The sequence below is a fragment of the Filicampus tigris genome, chromosome 15, assembly GCF_054856515.1.
Source record: "Filicampus tigris isolate MCC_2025a chromosome 15, RoL_Ftig_1.0, whole genome shotgun sequence".
NCBI classification, from domain to species: Eukaryota; Metazoa; Chordata; class Actinopteri; order Syngnathiformes; family Syngnathidae; genus Filicampus; species Filicampus tigris.
Window position 1 is genome coordinate 6530787 of NC_141231.1, and position 23593 is coordinate 6554379.

Here is a 23593-nt window from a genome sequence, read left to right on the forward strand (position 1 = left end):
GCAGGGTACAACGTAATCAGAACAATCAGCGCATATGTACACGTAGCTAATCGCTCCATTCTGCAATCGCCCTTCTCACCATCACTTCGTTGTGTGCCCCGGGGAGAGCGGCTGTGGCTTAAATAACGTCTCGGCTACACGCTGCTCGCTCCACTGGTGACAACATAACAAACGAGGACTGAAGGTTGCTTTGTCCCGCAACTCTATCAGACTGTGTAGCTCAGCTTGATGGCTTAAGGTAGTTAAAAGCCGCTTCCTCAGAAAAGGCACATACAAAGCAAACAAAGAGCGCAAAAGCTACTTTTGTTGTGATTTATAGAAACACTACATGTACTAAAATCTGCCGAGATGTAACTCACAATGCTCAATAGAGATCCGTGGCTCTACATGAGAGTGTGATTCATCTTTAAAATCTAAAACAACAGGTATTGTACACTGACCTAACAAAACATGATGTACGCTTGCACCATGTTATAAAATCCAACACAAGAGCTGCATAAAAAAAACTGTCTAAAAAAACAACTAAAACAACTAAAAAAAACAAATTTTGATTGGTATTTATATGTGTTTGTTCCTTTGAATGTATAATTACAACAAATGACAAGCATCACTTCCTGTAATTGGGTGACCGTTGAAATAATGCTACATTGGAGACATGCTGGAAGTCAGGAATATATTACTGAAACAGGTGACAAGGGGTGTGTATTCACTCTACAGCAGATGAGGAAGGCATCTAACCTATAACACCCACCACATTCCCAGCAGCACACTACAAGGGCTGGGCATTGTTAAGAACCTCACCATTTGATCCAATCTCTATTTGCAGGTTGTATTCTGATTATTTAGGTTAATTCAATTCGATTTTGATTTAAATCTTGCTTTAGAAAATAAAGAAAAAGCCCCAATCATAACTCTAACCCTAATCCATGCCATAAACAGTCCTCAATTCCTTTCTTCCTCAGCGTTTTGTCTTGGCAACCGCCTCCACATGCAATTTCTAAAGAAACTGCAGTTATTAGATGTGACCCATAACGCCATGTCTTAGTTTTACTCTTCTATCGCACACATCCATCAAATTGGAATTCATAACTCCTGTCTGAGACATCACTTAGAGATGTATTTTCCACAGTTAGCTGTAGTCGTCACATTTACAGCATCTGGCCAAAGGTGCAGACGCAAAGGGATGAAATAACTGATACAATGTATTTTTTTTTGCATACACCTGTGAATTTTAAAAAGGTAGCGAGGGGAAAATGAGATGTGCAGTGCAGCAGAGCAGTTATAAACATACTGATGCTGTCAGGGCGGATAGGGGATTGTGGGTAATAGGTGATGACAAAACTTCTCATAGGGGAGGAATTGCGCTTCATCCTCCCCGCTGAGTCTTTATGCAAACCAGATGCAGCCAAGCAGTTTTTTGGGCTCCACACTGTTATCCTTGCCATTCTTTGTTTGGACCTTTTTGGTCTTAACTGCACATTTCGAATAGTGGGGCAGAACAGAAGCTGCAAAATGAGATTGGAGACAGCCAAATTCCCTAAAAACAGGTCAAAATGATGGATTGGAATCTATAGCTAAACAACTGTAGCTGAGCTGTCCCATAAGGTATACTGACTGGTGGGGGATGCACCATTAATATCACACCATCTGCTTTGGCATCTGAATGTTGTAGCATGAGGACGGATGACAGATGAATACAGCATAAACAAAAACATGAGCCCATCTACACTGTGGTGTTTAAATAAAAAAAACACACACTTACTGTACAGGTAGTTTACTGAGGCATGAAAACTACATTAAGCTTTTTATTACCATTGGCATAGACAACAATTCCAGCAACTGCTATTTATGTTTGTGTTGAACAAAAATATCATGTACACCTCTCTACTATCAGCAGAAATAACAGCAGCTATCTCATATACTCCATATTCAACTTGGAATGTTGATGCCAGAATGCATTAGATAAAAAAAAAATAGGACAAATCCATCTCCTCCTGTATTTGCTATAATATGCATCATGTTTATTTTCCATGTTTAATATATTAAACAGTTGAAAACACGAGACAATTTGAAACCAAGGGTATCAATTCCAGTATCAACAATGGAGTGTGCAATCGAACAGCTTCGTCAAACATGACTTTCAGAAAGTCTAATCCCTCCCCATGCTGCTAAAATGCTCTATGTTGGTTTTAGTATGTAAAGGTCAATAAGCAATCCCGGTTTTAAATGATAAGGTATGGTTAGCAACCCATTTAATGAAACAAATATATCATCACCTTGGACAAGAATGAAATACCTTGAAAACCTCTCCAACTAGAATTTGATTTCATGCAAATGAATTCTAAATGTCTTGAGTGCTGCAAACAGCCTTGAAGGACTCCCATAATGGATTTTACGATCTGCATGTGCCATATCACAGCTTTGCTAGCATCCACTCTGACAAGGGTGGTTGAAATAACACCTAACCAAACGAGCTCGGGAAAAAGAGAGAAGGAAGAAAAAAATGATACAGTGTCTGTCTGATTTTCTGAGCTAATCTTTGAAGACCGGAGGGCTTTGTCATTTTTTTTTTTTATGTGCCTTGCAGAGAGGTGTGTGAGGTTGTTTGGAAGTATTTTAACTTCACTGAACCTTTCAAAACTCGGTGTACTTGAGATTTGAACCTGACAGCATTAAGTGTTCAAGGCTTTTCTTCCGTTCCTGAATTATGTTTGCCAAGAGCTTAAATGTTTTGCACCTATAACCTCCTGTTTCCACCTTGTTTATATCTACTATTTGCTCCCTGCTGGTCCTTGAGCTCTGTGATTCAGATGCATGTTGACAACATAGGACTTAACTTATCTATTTATTCATCGATCCAGTACATTCCGTCTGGGGTTTGTGCCACACATCCCGCACAGGATAACTCCTATCCCAGGTGATGGCAACTACAAAACGGCATATTAAATCCTAGAACCAGTTGCCAGTCAATCAAAGGTCTATTGTGAAAGGACATGAACCCACACAGATTTTTAAAAAGCCTGCAAGGTGAACCACTACATCACCACGATGAAAACCACAATTATGTTAGTCAAGCAAGAACATTCACATTTTTTTTTGGATCAAATTTTTGGCCAGGCTCTTACTGCTAGGCAGAGTCCTTGAGGCTCAATCCTGATTGTCCCATACATTTGGGAAATGTGCTTTGCACAAGGGGCAAAATCGGGAATTATTGCAAACCCAAAATATGAGCTGACGCAATAACACGTTTGTCAATCCTTACATTTTCTATAGTGCTTGTCCTTATTAGGGTCATGCATGAGCTTAAGCCTGTCTCTGGGCAAAAGGTGGAGTTCACCCTGAAATGGTCGCCAGCCGATAAATAGACAAACAATTATTTACATTCACAACAATAGACAATCTACGTAGACTCTTCAATTAACCTAACATGTATGTTTTTGGTATGTGAGTGGAAGCAGGACTACACGGAGAAAAATCACACAAGCGCGGGGAGAACATGGAAATTCTGGGTTTTCTTGGACTGCTTGTTTATGGACAAGAACATGGTACATTCTCTATATAGCAACCTTTTCATTGCCAACCACAGATGTAACATAATACATGAAATATTCTCTTTCAATCTTCTAAGAATGTAAAAACAGTGCCTGCTTACCATGCAGCCAGATGAGTCCAATTGTCGGTCTGACACGCACTTGAAATTCTTCTTGCAGCCACCGTTGTCTTTGGAGCAGTCACGGACGGGCCCGAAAGATGCCAGCAAGTCCTCAACTGTCTCAAAATATGTGGACATCATGGCTTCGTCCCTGCATTTAAAAATAAATTTAAAAAAGTCAAAAAATGAAGATGCCTTATGTTTTCTAAGTATAAATGACAAATGGAAAGGAATGTTTAAGCAGCTAAACATAATCCCTTGCCGTCTGGAAAGTAGTTTCTTATAACCTTGCAGTTTTTAGTGCAATTAAGATGTGAGTCATGCACCCTTGTTTAATGAAAAAGAATGAGTTTTTATTTTTTTGAGAGGGAGAAAAAAATCTCACTGCAACCACAGGGAAAGAGGTATACAGACTACTCTTCTGTCAAGTTGCAAAACCGCATGTCTATTAAAATGACAGCACATCTTTTCCCTTGAGCCATTTATTTAGTTCATGACAGGAGGCAACGTTGGCGTTGACACATTTAGGCATAGATCATTAGAACTGAACTAACAACCTTCCTCAAACTTCAACACAGTCCTCATAGTTGCATGGCTAAGTGTAGAATGTGTAAATTGTTCATAATGTGAACTGCTGTAGGGTTTCTTATGTTATCTTAAAGATGATTTTCATTTAAATCAGTCACCTTAATACATATATGCTACGAGTGACCATTCTTATGGCCCAAAATGGCAAAACATACATTATGCTAACATTAGCTTACTGCTGCAACTGTAGTATTTTACACCAGCATCTCCACTTTGCATAGTAGTCCATTTTCTTGTTGCCTTCAGTCTTCTTCTTCAATAGAATGTGTTTCCTTATTGAAAAAAAAGTAAACACAAGTGACCCTAGGTCTCCTTCATTATTGTTGTATGTTGGCCTGTCTCGTCCTGAAGGATGAATCAATGTGGCGTGTTTTTCTCACTTTAACGTGGTACTACTATGGAGTGGAAAAATCAGGGCGAGTAGAACCAAGCCAAACTGTGTAGTAGAAATGAGGTAAAATAAAAAAAACACGTCCCTGACAAGTCAGGTGAAACAGTCTCCAGAAACAAAAGGAAGACTCAATCAGATCTAACAGGTTTTGTAATTTTTTCCCGAGAAAATCTCAGTCTGATCGTAACTGTTTGGCTTCACTTAAGTATTCCCCGCTACGCTCCATACATCGGGCCCTCGCATGGCTGCTGTCAGAGTGGATGACGGGGTGAGCGACCCCTGTATGTTGTATTTGTAAAGAAACAACAAGTAATAGCACAACAGGGACCACCCAGTGTCCTGAGAGTGACTTGACTCTATAAACAGCTATAACATCGTAAATGATGGTGAGACGGAGGTACTGCTGAGTAGGGAGGATTCCATGGTCTTCTGTCGTATTTTTTTACTGCCGTTAATTTGTCCGAAGCAGTGAAGTTGTAAAAGGAAATATCCGCTGCTCGTCAAAATATTCACTTTATAATAAGAGTTTGCAAACTACAGTTTGGCAAGCTGTTGTGAACAAATATAGTTTGGCAGTGATGGGAAGTAACAAAGTACAAATACTCTCCCTATAGTTACTGTACTGAAGTAGATTTTTTTCAAGGTATCTGTACTTGAGTATTTTTCTCAACTTTTATATTGTGTCAAAATATGGGCACTATTTTTTTTCAACCTCAACTGATGAAGGTTCAACAAAAACACGAGACAATTAAAAAGAGAGGTCAACTACTCAGAGTCAAGTGCACAGCGGCGTCGAGGAACATGATCCAGGGAGCATTCACGCCGATGACGCAACATCCATGGTTTTATTTCAGAGAATGTTTTATGTCAAAAAAATACAACTTTAGTTTTGTACTTCTTTACATTTCTTTTTTTTTTCTTTTACTTTTACTTAAGTAGAAGATTTATAACGGCACTTCTGCTTTTACCAGTCTTTTTTTGTACTGCAATTTAAAGAGGAAGGTAACCCCCCCAAAAAATCTTTACAAGATTACATTCTATGAAGGCCCACTAGTCGAAACATGGCATTCTGCCTTTGTGGAATATGAGTTAAGCAGTATAATCAACCCGTTTTTGTCCACGTCAGCGGGCGGCAATTTTGCCACTTGCTCTCGACTAAAAATTACATCACAGTTGCTCAAGGCTCAGGTAAGGACCAATCACGGCTCACCTGTTTTCTGAAGCTGATTCATGGTTGATCGTTACCTGAGCCCTGAGAAACTGTCATGTCATTTTCATTCGACAGAAGTGACAAAATGACAACCCTGTGAGATGGCTAAAAATGGGTGGATTGTGCTGCTTAAAGGTTACCTGAAAATAGGGCTGAGAACTGACCTTTCAACTAGTTGGAGCATATCTTACATATGCAGTATGTACAGTGTATTCTGTATTGAACATAACCACGGGATACTGTTGTGTGTTGCCATGAGGACTAATGGCCTCATAATTGGCCTTCACCAGTGGAATAAAATGAAGACTTGAAAATACCTACAAAGAAACTCTGAATCATCTACAGCAATTAAAAAGGTCGACTACAAGATCTTCTGTACCTGCAAAAAAGACTAAATGAGGCTGTGAAATAACCCTGGACCACCTTAACCTCAAGTCTTATTGTGGTCGTAAATTATACCAATGGCACACAATTGCCTCTAAGGTTATCAGTTAAAGTGGAAATCCACCCAACACATTTTTTTAACTGAGCCCTTGTGATGTAATTTTCAGTCGACAGAAGCGACAAAATGGCTAAAAACGAGTGGATTAACTCTTATTCCACAAACGCAATATTTATCAGAATGCCTTGGTTGGCTTCCTCTTTAAGGATTGTTTAATTTTTTTTTTTAAGGCGCATACCTTGTAAGGATGCATGAGTTGCAATGGGCCGCCAGGGTAAAAACATTTAGGATGTGTTCACAATTGTAGTTTGCTTTCTTTATTTTGAACCAAAGCATGGACAAAGCATTCAGATTGGTATGTTTATTATCTGGTTACAAGTTAGTACGGTACAGTACCATATACTCCAGCACAGTTTGCATGTGATGTACAACAACTACAACTGCCAGCATAGGGGTGCATGAGTTTATCCTTTTAAATGGCTCTGAGGCCGGCTACTTTTTACATTCTTCAACACTCAGTAACACAACGGCGTTTGTGATCAGCAGCTAACAGGATGAAGCAAAGTGTTTTTGATATGCTCCGACCAAGCTTGAAAATCAATATGGTGACAAAAAAAACAACAAAAAAAAAAGATGAGTCAGATGACATGCTGCATGTTGGCAGTTTACATATACAGTACCACTCTCTATTTGCTGCCTTGCTTTTGTTTAACCGTCTTAGAGCAGCATGTCTTCTTTTAACTGTGCAACCGAAGGTAACGCGTTGTCTATATGATTATTAAATCTTTCATCAAAAGCTCCGTTTTGCATTTTGTTGATTTGTTTGCTTATCACTTGCTAGTCCATTCATTGAACATTCTACAATGTTTACATTTCTGCAACCAGTATGAGAAGAGGGCAACATCACATGGTTTGTTGTGCTTTTATGGTTTTGTATGTTATGTTGTTTTAGTTACATCACCCGAATTAGTCCAATGACAGTAAATTACAGGTGTGAAACCCTATAATGTATGTTCAAATTGAAGTGGGATTTATTTTCAGACAAGGATGTTCTCTACTTGGTTCATGTGAAGTTCACACCTGAGTTGAAGTGAATAGAACCGCACCAGAATTCACCTGCAATACTACGGCCACCTCTTCAGGCCAGCGATAAACTGTACCACGTAGGACTGATCGATACTATACCACACCAGTATAAAAATTAATGAGTAGGTCTAGAGACACAGCAATATCTCATCTGTTAGGGACCTCTACTATGGATAACGACTTTAAGTTTGTGGTTTCTTCAAAGGACAAAAGCCATACTCCACAAATTGAAAGAGTTCCCAGGTATCTTAATGAAAAGTCTGACATGGCTTCAGTCCAGATACTCCAAGGATCATGAATTACAACACACTTTTATCAGTGTCGTTTAATAGTTTTCACTCAAATTCCACGCATGATGAGCTGACAGGTACACCAGAGACACAAATATTTGAATACAAGCATTTAAATAGTCAGTTTTCCATAATATGTCCCCTCTAAGACTTATTCAACAGCTGAACAAAGCAGTACCTCGGCATTATTTGAGAAGGTATATGTTCATTTTTGATTTCTGAGTACAAAGACAAACAACATGCTGCAGATTAAACAATCGCTGTTGATTTTTGGAGTCCTTGCTATAATGGTTGTTAATAAGGAACAAGAGGGCTGGATAACCTGCTTGTTGCACTAATTGGGAGCCTTTGGTTGCTTTCTCAGTGTATGCTTTTTCGACATTACCTCCCAGAGGAAAACACATTTTGCATTGCTTAGGACTTAGAGCTTTGAAGTTAAATCAATTTCCTTGAACAAGTCTGCAAAACCTTAATTCAATCTCCAACTGCTCTCCGATCTTTTTCACCAAGAACATCTCATTACTTCCTGACAAGTGTTCTGTCCACTTCCAACCTTTATCTCTCCTGCAACAAAAAAAATGTGCAGAAGCAGGAAGAGTGTGTCGTGCAAAGTTGCATTTTGAAACTCCCATGTCCTTAATAGTGTACCAGATGTGCACTTTTTTGATTTACTTGTGTTTATTTATACATAATGACCTCAAAACCTCTTGCTACTTTTCCAGGTTGAGGCAATGCTTAGCACAGTAAACAAATAGTTTATGCAACCGAGACAGCAACCGACATGCCTTCTCTGCTTTTATGCTCCTCCTCCTTGCCCTTTTTGTTTGGTTTCGCGATACTCTGAAATTCAAAAAGCCAATATGTGACATCAATTCTTTCTGCCAGGACTTCCCATTGCTTACAAATGACTCCTTAATATAGAGGAAAAACGCAGGGTAGGGAAGGTGCGGCAGGCCAAAAAATAATGACTTTGGCTCAGCTGTGAGGTGCATGCTAACTGGATTTCTGCATAGTGAGTCAACGGCAGAAACGATCAATCAGGACGCCTGTTTCAAGACAGACCTCATTACAAAACCTCAGCTAGGATGTTCTTTTGTTATCTGATCATATCACACATACCTAAATTGTTCCAATAAACCTGTTTACTGAACTAATAAGGACCTATCATTAAAATGCATTATTTTCAACTGCAGTACCAGCTTGGCTCAGCTGAGCTATGCTCACCTTGGTTTGAGACACCTTAAAAGACTACCACACTAAGGTGCAAAAATGCCCTGTGATTGAGTGGCAATCAGTCGAGAGTGGGCCCAGCCTCTCGCACAAAGTTAGCTGGTATAGCCTCCAGCTCACCTGACATGGTGATGATGAAAATTGATGGAAAGTGAAAGAAAATGTGCTACCATGAACACATCAGCTGGAACGACAGGTAAACAACTACTGAGAACAACAGTCCCTCTCATTTCCTTCTTTGCATGTTGGTCACAGTCAGGAGACAGATTTTATTTGAAAAGAGACTGAGAACATCCTGCAGCAAAGTTAGAGTAGAAGTCAGAGTTTATGCCCACGGCTAAGGCAGACGAACACAATTAGTTAACAACACTGTGGATGGATTTTTTTTCCTTTTTTTTTTGCATCATCCATACAGTATTAGCTCGACACACTCGAAATGTCATCTGACCAGGTATTTTCTACAGTACCAAATCGTACCTGGTTTTGAAAATAGAATTGAGTGAGTAGAGCTGTGGTGAGTGGAGAAGTTACCATGCAGTGGTTGTGCCCAGAAGAGAAGAGAATAAATACCATGATGTCCACCTTACACATCTGTGGAGCGCCGAGTTTATCTCCCTACACCTTGATCAAATATCCCAAAAAACAAAATTGAGTTACAATGTATGCGCCACAAGTTGGACCTGCTTTTTGTGGGTCTAAAATCTAGTCTAATTTTTGTAAGCAAATTTGCAGATGCGCTGGGGGCGCAAGTGTGTCCACCAAATTCACAAACGTGCTGGTCACAAACTAGACCATTGCACAAACATGATGATGCCCGTTCGTACACCAAGCGCAGACTACTTTCAGTAAACAAATTGTCGGATGAGTCGGGGCCAGACATCCGCTGGAACGCCACAAAGAGGCGCAACTTGGCCCCAAACACGGCAGACTAGACAAAAATTAAGTTTTGGCTCGTTTTTACGCCGAGTGCATAGGCGCCATTCTACCAAAATAGGGCCCTTTCTGTCATTCTGACCTTGTCTTGTGTATGACGCAGTTATGATTGACCCCTATGGTCAATACACAATACACAAGACAAAGGGTATTTGCTATGGTATGGGTATTTGGTGTTAACGTGATATAACCAGGAAATAGAATCAGATCAATTCTGCTGATTTAAGGCAAGGCAAGGCAAGTTTATTTGTATAGCACATTTCATGTACAAGAAAATTCAAAGTGCTTTACATAAAATATTAAAGGCATTACAAAGAGAAACAAAATATGAAGACATTACAAAATGACAATAAAATCATCTAAAATAATTAGATTTAAATGAATAATTCCAAATATCCTAGACAAATTAAAAGATGGTGTGCAAATGGGTATTAAAACAAGAGCCCAAAACATGCTTATTTACCATACATAACCAACATGATCCACGTATTTACTGTTGCTGCTAAGAACTTGAAGCTAGAGTATTTCAAATAGACAAAAACCTTTTCCAAAAGACAAATACTTATTCCAGGTGGTGTTTCCAAATGGTGGGGAAAGTGAGATCAATTCCTTTGGAACTCAGTTGACCCCAAAGCATATTCACTGCATTTAAACAGTGACTAATGTACTACTGCTATAAATCTACGTGCGTGCCTCTTGCTTGTGCAGATGATGAACGAGCAAGGGATACTGCCCAAAGTTAGAGCAGTACGCCGGCATGATTACAGAGTGTGTTATTGGTGTGCCCCCTGCGCTTGATTAATACCCCTCGCAAATATGCTGACTGGTGTTGAATATTGCACATTTTCTTAAAAAAAAAACAAAAAAAAAAACAACCCAAAAATCTCATTGGCATGGAGGGTAAAAGCAGCAGATGAAAAACAGCAGCGAGATTGCAGTGATAAAATAGAAGCATGCACATTTTTGAGATCCCATGGGGAAGATTTATGTATTTGTTTCTGGTGTCACTCACATTGACTAATGGCACATTTTGATGTCTCGCTTGATCGCACTGAGTGAAGTCATTCATCACACGTTGCCACTCGGCTTTGGCTACTCTAGGGTATCACTTTCAACTGACAAAAATATATATGCTAGAGATGTCAAAAACACCTGAATCAAGGGGCTGTTTTTTCAAAGGAATGAAATAGATGAGGCAGTGACTGATTGCTATGTTCTGTCATTACATCAGGTAAACAGAAAAAGTAATATTTGCAACTATAGTGAGAGTGAGTGGATTAAAATTACAATCAAAATCTTTGAAACAACATTAGCCACTTTCACTTGTTGATTGTTTGCTGGTGCTGTTGACTTTAATACTTCAAGTGATCCATAAATTACCTTGGAAACTTTAGGAAACACCACCATTTGTCCCAATTCGTACAAAATGCGCAACTCTACTGCTGACGCTTGAATCATGGATGCTCCGAGGCTGCATACCCTAAAACTACCTTTTGTAAACTTTACAAAAAGGATGCATCCGTTTCAGTCACTGCACAGTTTGAAATGTTCATACTTTGATGATACTATGTAAACTAAAACTACCGTGCTAATCCCTGCTGAAACAACAGCATAAACAGCATGTAAAATCTGCAGTGACCTTTAAATCACTGATACTTTGGTGATACTGTTAACGGTATGAGCCACAAATCACCATCCAGATTTTCGCAAACAACAAAATAAGTCACAAACCCTGACTAGATTTCCACCCATCACATGGATCTTTCAGTCATTGAGACTTTGGTGATACTGCGCAGGCTTATTTACCCTGCAACTTTTAAAAACAAGATAATTAGCCACAATCGTTACAAAGTGTTCTGTATTTCCAAGGATCTTTAAATTTACTTTTGACTTTCAGTGTTGCTTCAAAATATCTTGCAATTTTCAAAAACAACAAATTAGCCACAACCTTGCAAAGACTTTTAAATTGCTCATAAAAGAGTGGCCCCATGTAGGGTAAAATCACCCTGCAAACTTTTGAACAACAAAATGGGTCACAATTGATCCAACATTTGCAACTTTCACATTGCGTTAATTCCTAATTATTTTGATTTCAGTTAAACTTAACAATTAATGTTATTTTTTTTTAGGAAACAGCAAGAGATGTACTGTCTACAAATTACAATATAAAACTAAAAATATAAAATGTTCCAATTTCTGATATAATACATCATAGCTCGTGCATTTCAAATAAATTTATAGCATAATATGCGAAAGTGTAACAGGTCTTTTTAAGAAGCTGTGGCAAAACACCACTTTTGACGTCAACACTCTCTCATGTCAAAAATGACATCAGTGACTGTGTAAAATCTCCACAAGCTCCAAAATTGAAACACTCCCAAAGGACATGCATACTTTGGATAATGAGAAACAATTGCATTATTCATGACAGTCTGACAGATCTCCCATGTCACAGGAACTAATCACAAGCCGCTGCTACCTGAAGTAGGCTTTTAATAAGTCATTAAAAAAGCTGAGAAAATGTCCTTCTGTTTTGTATGCGGATTATTTGGGTGTTTCTTAAAAGTGGTAAATCCTTCACATTTCATCTAGTGTGTCATCACGTCTCATATTTAAGTTGTATGGTGTGATTTTAATGAGTCCATAAAGTGAGGCAGATAAAAAAAAAAATACAACAAAAAACCAACAAGAAAACATTCCGATAAGCACCAAAGGCTTCTTGCCCAGCCTATAAAAAGTATATACGAGTATCTTTACTGATAAATGGCTTTGCATTAATATTCCAGATTGAGAACACCTACAATAAGGTTGAAACGGAGTAATACATCAGATTCAACGTTATCTTCGTCTAGAATGTATAGGCTAAAGAAATATTTCTGTTATTTTTCAAGCTATTCACCCTTCGATATCAGATAACTTTTCAAAACAGAAGCCATATTTATGCCAATTAATGGTTGCAAAACCCATTGAAGGTAAGAATGTAACAGATGCTTTTATCCGTAGAGGGAATTCCAGACTCGAGAGGCAATATTAAACAACCTTTAACAAGTTTGTATCCACGCAATGAATGCCGCCATATGCTGGGATGAGTGCAGCCATTTTTTGTGCTCATACTGTAATAATTGCAAACTATTTGGAATGTAAAGGGAATTGTGAGATACTGGACACAGAGTGTGGATATGGAACTGGGATGTGTTGTTCTTATGTTAAAGGAGTGTTTGGCCTCAAACACATGATGAATGCATGAGCATATTTGTGTAGAAATATGCATGTTAGTGCTATTGATGATTACATTTTTTGCAAATGCTTTCATATTCACTTCCGAGACCATAAACTACCAATTTATGTTTTTTAAATTATTATTTAGAATAGTTAGGATAAATACCCTCCAAAGATTTTCAGAAAACTATGGGTAAAAGGGGCAACTAAAAGGAGACTCTCTGAATTTATGTCAGTATTGGCGTTTGACCTAAATTTTCATTCATTTTAAATGTTTTAAGTGTGGGCGGTACGGTGGTCGACTGGTTAGCACGTCCGCCTCACAGTGCAGAGGTCGTGGGTTCGATCCCGGCTCCGGCCTCCCTGTGTGGAGTTTGCATGTTCTCCCCGTGCCTGCGTGGGTTTTCTCCGGGTACTCCGGTTTCCTTCCACATTCCAAAAACATGCATGGTAAGTTGATTGGACTCTTTAAATTGCCCCTAGGTGTGATTGCGAGTGCGGATGTTTGTCTTTGTGTGCCCTGCAATTGGCTGGCAACCAATTCAGGGTGTCCCCCGCGTTCTGCCTGAAGACAGCTGGAATAGGCTCCAGTATGCCCCGCGACCCTTGTGAGGATTAGCAGTATTGATAATGGATGGTTGGATGGATGGATGTTTTAAGTGTATAGTTTCCAGGGGGTATCAGTATAGCTAAAGAGAAAAAAAAATGGAATGATCAACCCACAACAAATATAATTTAAATTTCCATTGTGAAAGGCAGGTCTTTTTTTTTTTAATCTGAAACATCCATTAGCAGTAGCAAAATGTTTATTACCACTATACTTGTTAGCGAAATTTAAAAAAAAACAGTGTGAATGCAACAATTATGGATAACATTTTAATCATTGTTGGTGATAAACAGTCTATGACGATGAGTTGGTCGCAAAAACAAGCCAATTCCAACTCACCTGACCTCTCCCGGGTCTTCCGTCACCAGCACATCTGTCTTGCAGCTGGCGATGGGATTGATTGACAGCTCCACCGGCGGCACCACAAAGCTCTTGCTGACAGGCAGCCACAAGCCTTGGCCCAGACTATAGAGTGATCTGCGTTAGCACAATCACGAGACGAACATTTCAAGCAAAAAAAACAACATTTTCTGACAAACATGACCATGCACCAACACCATGTTTATGTCGAACAGGAAAATGCAGACCTTTTACAATGTGGATGATGACAGATTGCGTGCAGCACAGTCATAAAGTGTGAGATTAGTTTTTGCTGTGATTAATTCAAATGTCCTTAAACTCGTAAAATGGGGAATTCAACCCAATTTTTCAAGGGAAGAGGCAGTATTATTTGACAAACTGTGTCATAATTCTTGACATGATCAAGACATGTAAATAGTCAAGGGCCCCTTCCGTCGCCTTGTAATATGCTGGTCATCATACTTCGAGGACTCAATGTACTGCTCAATGGACTGCATTACTGTATATGAAATTTTGTTTTTTGAAAGTTGACTAAACCAAGATACTGAATTTTAACATATTCAAATGAGAAGGATGCTGTTTGTTTTTGTCAGAAGAGGCTTCAGGAGGAAATCCAAAGAATACAATCCACAGGAGTCCAACGAGCAGCAGGAAGGAAACAAGATGAGGCCTCACCAAGAGCACGGAGCATGACTCGATTTTTCATCATGTGCTGTTTGATGTCTATTAGCAGGTGGGAGACAAACACTTGAAAAAAAAAAAATATTGGCTCTGATGTTCTGATCCAAAATCTTGGAAGATATATTTAATTAAAACCCTCTCAGGTCACGGCCACATTATCACACCCCCTTATCAGAATGTGCAGCATCAAAGATGCCCCACTTGCCAAAAACGTCTTCTCAGATGCCAAATCTAAGCAACTCACTAGCAGCGTAAAAACTATCTATCCGTAACAGACTTTTAAATATTCCCTGGTAAATTTTCCTCGGTGCTATTTTTCCACCATTATAGCTCATCCGGAGGAAGGCGCTGCTGGTTTCTTCCAAAGCTTCCTATCTGTAAAGCCAAATCCCTGCTGAGATTAAACTCTTCTTTTCAATCGCCTTGGAACTGAAGAGCAGAGCGGTCTTCTCCGCCCTTGTCATTACCCTAGATACACCATAAGGACAAAAGCACTGGTCTACACCTCTTAATCAATGGCTTCATCAATCAGGAGTTGTACTAACCACACCCACTTCTTCCTGAATCTTCAATCTAATTTTGTGTTTGGAATTTTGGGAAATGTTACCTGTCTTTTACAACGTATGCCAAGTGAAAGTGGAGTTTGAAACTAAATAATAGGACAATTATGGAAACAGAGAGAAAAAGGTGGAGAATGACAAATACGAAACGTTGCTACTGGAACACAGACATGGACGACACACAATATTGTGTGTAGCAAAACACGTCAATGTCTACTGGACTCTCTCTCTCTCTCTCTCTCTCTCTCTCTCTCTCTCTCTCTCTCTCTCTCTCTACATATATATATATGTCTGTCTTAAACTGAGGCACCCTGCATTGTAGGTGTACAGTGTATAAGTGTACACTTCTAATCACCAAGTTAAAATACTACAACTACAACAAAGTGTCACTAAAAATTGCTGATAATTGCAAGGGTCTCAACTTCTCTAATAATACTTACTGAAAGATTTTGATGATCCCATCAATAATCGGAAGTCTCGCAAAAATGGCATTAAAATAATTTCAACCCACACCAACAGGCCCATGTTGGGGGTAGGACTACACCCCAGCAAGAGTTGCATTATCGCACCCAGCCAGCTGTGTCTATTCCTCTGCAGGCATCTTTATGCTCCATCACCCTCACAAACACATACCAAAAAACAACTTACTCGCAAGACGGTCAATGGAGGTCATGCACTCATGAGACATTCCACAACTCACCTGAAGATTCTCTCCGGGGCTTGTTCGCCCGTAACCAGGTCGTAGCCTTTCTCAAGGTTAGTGTACGGCCAAGGCCTTTGCAGAAGAAGGAGAAGGAGTGACGTCATCACACAAAGCTTACGGCACGAGTACAAAATTTACTGTAGCAGATGGAACAGGCTTTATTGTATCTAAATAAAACAGACGCATCAAAAGCTGTGTTTGCACGTGGCTAAAATTAGCGTCTGTCACCGGCCTTCTGACAAAACTGTGAATGGGAACTGGATCCGTGGCTGGACGGGATCCAGCAGATAACAGGCAGAGGTGAACGGCAATGTGAAACATTCAACATTGTCGCAGTTGGCTGCATGGCTCATTTGATTTATTTTTATCCCTCCGCTGGGTTCACACATTCTTTCCAAGGTCAGATTCAAGCACATTTTAAGAACTTCGTAAGAAATTACAAGATTTTCTAGGTATGTGGTAATGTATCTTACATTTTTTTCCTCATAACAAGGGATAGGGTTAGAGTTAGGGCAGTGAATACATCACTGGCATTGATAGGTGAACAAAGGGACATTCACGACAGCAAATCATAATTTTAGGACCAACTGGGAGAAATTGGATGATTTCCCGCGGCACATAATCTCTCTCTCATGGCGGGCGGCACGGTGGTCGACTGATTAGCACATCTGCCTCAAGTTCAGAGGTCGTGGGTTCGATCCCGGCTTCGGCCTCCCTGTGTGGAGTTTGCATGTTCTTCCGTGCCTGCGTGGGTTTTCTCCGGGCACTCCGGTTTCCTCCCACATTCCAAAAACACGCATGGTAAATTGATTGGATACTCTAAATTGCCCCTAGGTGTTATTGTGAGTGTGGATGTTTGTCTCTGTGTGCCCTGCGATTGGCTGGCAACCAGTTCGGGGTGTCCCCCGCCTACTGCCCGAAGACAGCTGGGATAGGCTCCAGCATGCCCGCGACTCTTGTGTGGATACGCGGTATGGATAATGAATGGATGAATGAATAATCTCTCATGGCACAACCCCACACACAGAGTGTTTTAATTGCACCTTTTGTAACAGTAACAAACTCAAAAGTGTTCAAAACCTTAAAAAACTGTGGAAACCCTTACTTCAAGATCAACTCATAATGTACAAAATGCGAAATAGAGATGTAATGATTCACTCAATCCTCGATTCGATTTGATTTTCAGTTGCCGATTTTTTATTTGATTTTTTTTTTTTAATCTCTACCATGCCTGTCTCTGTGCGCTAGTGTGGTGCTGCAGCCATAGCTGCCACAAACAATCATTTTGCTAGGACGTGTGCTCTTGCTGTTCGATGATATACAAAAACTCAGTTTTGGTTTTTAATAAATGTGAGTTCACTGACTCCGTAATCCACAGTAGACATCACAATATGTTAAGTGTTCCATAACAGCATGCATAAAAGCATGCAGCATCTCATCAGACACACACGGTAGCCTGTGTGTGCTAACTACAACTATTTTCCAGAAACGACCGTCCCTATGTCAGAAATGAAATTGGGCGTCAGCCACAACGTGCTTAGATGCTCGCTTATCACTGCCTTGGTGCTGAAAGGGAGGTTTACATTGTATTAAGTAATTTTGTAAAATGCGCCTTGACTTTCGGACTCTGTTTCTAACGCTAACACGGGTAGCCATGACACCATTACCCACAATGTTTCTGTTTGCATCACGGATCAGTCGGATACCAACTACTGCGCATGTGCGTTGCAGACAGGCATAAAGTCAGCGGGAGATGAGGCATTTTCGAGAGAAAAAAACCCAGTGCCAATTAATGAAATATATAAGTAAAAGGGTTGACTATTAAAATGAATTGCCACAATTTTAATTGTCAACATCGTCGTTAGTAATCTAAACTTTGCAGCTCTAGTATCAAGTCATTTACGCAATGTGCATATGCATTTTGTTTACAGTAGAGGCATGAGAGAGCAGCTATGGTAAACATGGTGTTGCGAATCAATTCTTTTATTTTAATACAGTGATGCATAATTCAAGCAATTTTAATCAATTTTAAATCCATCTTGGATGAATCCATTTTATGTCCATCTATACATTTTGGTAGTAGATATTATCTTTTTTGGGGGGGAAGAGAACATCCCACATGTAAGGTAATGAGGTACATTTTCATGTGCAGGCCATGCTTACCCTTCATTCTGACCCCAGTTACTGCGAACACAGAGGTGTTTATGGACAAGATCCGGGGAATAGCCATCGTGACAGCTGCATTCTCCTGAGACAGAAAGAAAAAGAGGTGGCAGATATGTGTTTATTGTCAGCAGCCGAATAAATTACCATTTAGAACAGTAGAACCTAATTTCCCAGCTTCAGTTTTCCACAACAGAAACAATTGTAAGAGCTCAGTTGATATACTTCACCATATTAAGTCATTCACTGCCATTGATGTATTTATTTGTCGTTTCATAATGCCAGGAATTTATTTATATGTTTTTCAAAAATGTTCAAACGTTAGGGTAAAAGAGGGTCTGAAAATGTCTGGCAGTGAATGAGCAATATTTGATATTAGCAAATGATGATAAATTTAAATACAGTACTATTTCAAATGTTCTATATCTATGAATTAAAGTCACTGAATCAGTGTATTGATTTAGCTTGTATCAATAGATTATTGATTCCTTGGCGTAAAAATGTATCTTCAGGTATGAAAAAAGATCCATGCTTTTAGGATATAACGAAAGATCAGTTTAATGAAGTGGTTGGCAATAATTTGCCAAAAGGGCCACATAAGAAACTATAATTGGACGGATGGACAGACGGCACGGGTTGGGGGCAGAGCCCCTGCGGCCCCTCCTTTAGCTCTGACATTGCCTCCACTGTGCAGAAAATAAGAATGTTGCTAACATTAGGCCTACCACTGGCATTTTCACTAGTCTATCAAAAGAAGAAAAATGCTTTAGGGGCCAGAAAGTCAGTAAAATATAGTGAAAATGTCGCTAGGTTGGCCCATGATCGCTTATACCCTCCACACATGCATATTTTACATTTTATTTGCATTTCATAAACACTGCAATGGACGGTCAGAGACTGTTGAATGCAACGGATGCTTGAGCCCAGGTCTCATTTAGGGTATGTGAAAATGTGCTTTTACTTATGAAAAAAAGTTCTATGGTTTAAGGCAGCGGTTCTCAAAGTGTGGTCTGAGCACCACGGTTGGTAGGCCCAGGCCGGCTCTCTCATGGTACACAAAATAATCACTGAATTAAATGTTCAAACAGTACATAATGTTACAGTGACTTTAATTTAGTTTTTAATCCAGTCCCAGGGTATGAAAAAAAAACATGTCAACAACAACAACAATAATAAAAGATAGCATTGTATAGTTTCATCTTGTGGTCATTTACTTAAATATGAATTAAAAAAAAACATTGCCATTGGTGAAATTTATATGGTATACATTTTTTTATTCTATTCGACGCAAAATATATTGTTTTGTTTTACGTCACCCTGCCTGTAAAAAAAAAAAAAAAAGCTACATATGATTCATGATACCTTTCAGGAGGATGGCATTTGTGGAGTCTTAGGTCAGATTTCGCAAAACCCTCGACTGTTCTCGAAATAAATGGTGATTGCCGTACTCGCTTGGCCCGCTTTTGGAGGCACAACGGTGGAAAAATGCGTAATGGCCACGCAGGCAACACCATTCACATTTTATCACCTGCTGTTTAATAATTTACTGGCTGAGTTTATAGGCTCTACGCTCGCTCAAGGGGAGACGTGGCAGCCATATAGGATGCAGTTAAAGACCGGCAACAAATATTCTGATTGCCCTTTGTCTGGTAAATGGTGCCTTGCTGAAAAGCAACATAAGCCACAATAAAGTTTGGAGAAGGAAGGATAATAGTTGCACCCAAGACAGCATTCCATCTGATGAATAATAGCTGCTGGTTGCAAAGCATCGGTCTTACTAAGATGATCTGTGGATTGACCCCAGTTGCTAACTAAAAAAAAATACAAAAACAATTTTTGGTGGATTATTTCTTTGACCTCGCTTATTAACCTATTTTAGTATTGGTTTAATGTTTTTTTCTGGCTCCATATGACAAAAAGTGACATACTGTTGTTTTTGCGAAATAAGTAACGCAAATGGCAAAATATCAAACATTATTTGAATCTTACTGCTTAAAAAAAACAGTTGTAACGTTCATGTTTCATGAGTGAGTGATGTCCTGAATTAAAATATATGTATATATTGGATTGGAATTCAAAATAGCGACATTTTGTTGTATTGTATTTTTTTCAAAATGTCAAATTTTCAGGTCTCTGTGACATGTTTTTGTCAAAATACACCAAGGATCATGACTTGCAGCATGCTTTTAAGCCTCTGTTTTGAGGAGCCGATTCTGTCTTGGTTCAATAGCGAGCGAGTGAAGTTGGAGACATTATTTCTAATTAGGAAAACAAAGGAAGCAAGGAGGTAGGAGGTTCACAGGTCTTTTTACGAGGACACTTATGATGATCGATGCTGCAATATTTAATTCCTTAGTAGGGCGTTTAACTATCGGTGGAATGAATTGGCTAATAATGGGGACAGCTTATCGTAGTAAAATGATAACTGGAGTCATCACATTATTAAGGCGACATCGTCGCTGTAAAGCACTCGGAGGTCTGTATTTAATTGCAAGCACCTGCTCTGAGGTGATTGTGTAATTATGTGTTACAAGTGATAAGTGCACGTAGTTGTATGGTATAGGTACGCTGATTGTCCGACAATGGACACCGTTATGCTATTGCATGATGACAGACTATAACAAAGCAACTGAAGTGGGAGTAGGGCACATACAGTTTTGTGCAAGCTGCAAGTCTCACGTCATAAGGAGCTACGTGACTTGGTTTATACCAGCCTTTCATTTTATACTATGCTAACTTCTTCAGAGTTCATTTTCAGAGAGAGATTCTCAATGGAAATGAATTGTTCATTTACACCACAGTACCCTTTACAAAAAAGTATCACTGATGAAATAAGTCGAACCTCATTCCCTCCGGAACCCAATCTCACCACACATTGTTCGTTTCTTGCCATTTAACATTTCCACCATCTGTTCAGCTCAGATCAAGAGTTACCCTCGCTTGCGTTGTCTCGAGAAACGGCCCAGTGTGTGTTTATCATTGTTTTGCTGTGATTGTGTACAATGTTACATTGCTTGTGCTAGCAGAGGACACTGATGGAAATAAAGTGCTCTTGTGAAGAGCACCTTTAATTTTCACTAGCGGACAGATTAGGTCGTTTCCCCCAAGGAGACTCAACGTACTTGAGGGCAATCACTCATCAAATAATCTTGCCACCGAAAAAGGACAGATGAAAGGGGAAGTAAATCGGGAGCGACAAGGAGACCGGGCGAGACAAGAAGCATTAACACAAGGGGAATCTCGGAATGCAGCAGGCTCTGATAGAGTGAACGACTCCTAAATTGAATTAGAGTGATTACTGCTCTCGGTACATATAAATACACAAGAGGAGAATGGGGTTTGGTGTAGGCGGTCCGTAACGCAGCATAATCCACAAACTCCATCGTTGGCATCTTGATGCGTAAGGATGGATGTGAGGATCTGTTGCTGTAATCCATTATGCATCAGCCTTCAACGTGCCCTTGACCACGGTGACATTAATTCACATACATTACAGATGTAATCCATTCTAATGAGCTTAGGCTTGATGTAGTGGGCACAGAACACCAGCAGGAGTTACGCCACTCAAGCGACGACATGACACTCTGCACTCGGAGCTTTGCTAAAAGTCCTTTTAATGTCAGCGCAAATATGCTCAGAGATGTTTGACTTGCAAAAGTGTGTGATCAGGAACCATGGAATGTACTTCACCCTGACAGTGTGGACTGTGTAGTTTTTTTCATACCTTGAGATGGAACTATGGAGCTTTTTTATTCAGCATCTCAAGTCACTCTTGTACAACAAAAACTCACATACAGATTTTTGCTTGAAGGACATGCACAGTGCACACACTCTGTTTATTGAACTCAGTTTAGTGTGAATGGCATAACAACAGTTGCCTCTTTTGCACATTATGCCCGTTTTCACTCTGCAGGCATGACCAATCAATCCAACCGTTTCATTCATGAAACGGTTGGATTGATCGCAAATAAATTACTCATGCCTGGAGAGTGAGGCACAAGGATGATATCATCAAAACGCGACTGTTGCTGTGTTACCATTTCCGATGCTACATTAGTGTCGAAAACCAGCTAACCAAACGTGAAATCAATGATTTAAACAATCGGTTTCTTCGTACAGTAAATGTTTTTATATGGCATTATAACATATTAAAGCCCCCGGAACCTACAGCCTGTGGGCCATATGCAAAACGAGAAAGCATTTGAACTAACAATTTAACGCACACTTGCTCAAACTACTCAATATCGGATTGTTGGGTCATATTCTTTTCAAAAATTTAGCATGGTTCTCTAAAGACTCTCTCCCCTCACTCAAATACCCCCTTATACATGATCAATTAATCTCTGACTTTGTTGCCTAAACAGGCTACCTTTGGAATCCTTAGTCAAGGATCCTAAGACAAGACCCGTATCACATTTGGAAGCCTGCACCTGTTTGTTTAACTAGCAAAACAAGTTTATCAAAGCTTGCCTTATTTGACACATTTATAGATATTGACCTGTTTTTGTGACTTGGTGTGTGATCTATTCTGACCGTGTGTTTACTTGCATTTAATGTCTGAAATCAATTCATTGCATCAGTAAACTCCTAAATTGAAAAACTCTAATTCAATTATTGGTTCCTCACTAATTACAGTGCATTTTAAGTGGAAACAATTGGCCTTAACTGGGGTACAACTTTTACACCCAAGTGGAACTCTTCTGATGCATTAACCCAGGAGCCCATATGAACATTATTGGTGACCAAAACAGCAGCATCCACCAGAGCAAGTAATCAGTCTCACCGATGAATTCAAGTGTGGAGTCTATAAGCATATTGTAAACAATTTCCTTATGCATTATTAAAGGTGATCTTTCATTATATGGAGAAGGTGCTAGTGTTGAAACACCGGAGCTGGACCGGATCGCTCCACAATGTTTTGTGGAGATCCAGGACTTGTTTGTTTTTCCCCATTCTGCCTTGATTCTTGATGTTTCACACCATTCCTCTGTACAAGTCCTTTTTTAAACTCCATTTTTCCTTTCCATAATCCCCCCAAATGTATACAAATAAAGGCCTCTCCTTAAATAGCCACCACGCCTCTTGTACTATTATACTGATCAGTAAGTATTCACAGTGCAATTAATTTATTCTATGTTTGGAATGATTTGATGCAAATCACGATCTTGCATGCACCGGTAAATCCGTTTGCACGTTTGCATACACTAACCTGTGTCCTGGTCACACATCTGCTCACAGGGGTCGGTAGTCCTCTGTCCACAATAGTCTCGGACCCACTGTGACGATGAATTGGTCTGATAGTACAGGATGAGCTTGGCTGGGTTGAGCCAGTTGGAAACATCCAGGAAACTTCCCATACCCAAAACGAAACTACTTCCTGTGTAAGAAAGCAAGAAAAAGTTAGACAAATCCTTGAGTTGTTGAAGAGTTTTTGAACTCATCTTATCTCTTTATTTTCACGGTGAATTGAAACTCCCC

At 39.6% G+C, this 23593-nt stretch overlaps 1 protein-coding gene across 3 annotated transcripts in view; it reads right to left on the reverse strand.

Annotated features, from left to right (window-relative positions):
* astn2 (astrotactin 2) overlaps positions 1-23593 on the reverse strand; it is a 264845-nt gene that overhangs the window by 102656 nt on the left and 138596 nt on the right. For 2 of the 3 annotated variants that reach the window (XM_086053041.1, XM_086053043.1), the window contains exons 7-11: positions 23325-23492; positions 18116-18200; positions 15950-16024; positions 13988-14125; positions 3653-3803 (exon numbers count right to left, since the gene is read on the reverse strand). In XM_086053041.1, the coding sequence (XP_085909167.1) occupies positions 3653-3803; positions 13988-14125; positions 15950-16024; positions 18116-18200; positions 23325-23492 (617 nt within the window). The remainder of the gene's footprint in view (positions 1-3652; positions 3804-13987; positions 14126-15949; positions 16025-18115; positions 18201-23324; positions 23493-23593) is intronic. The other variant, XM_086053042.1, reaches the window with a different exon arrangement.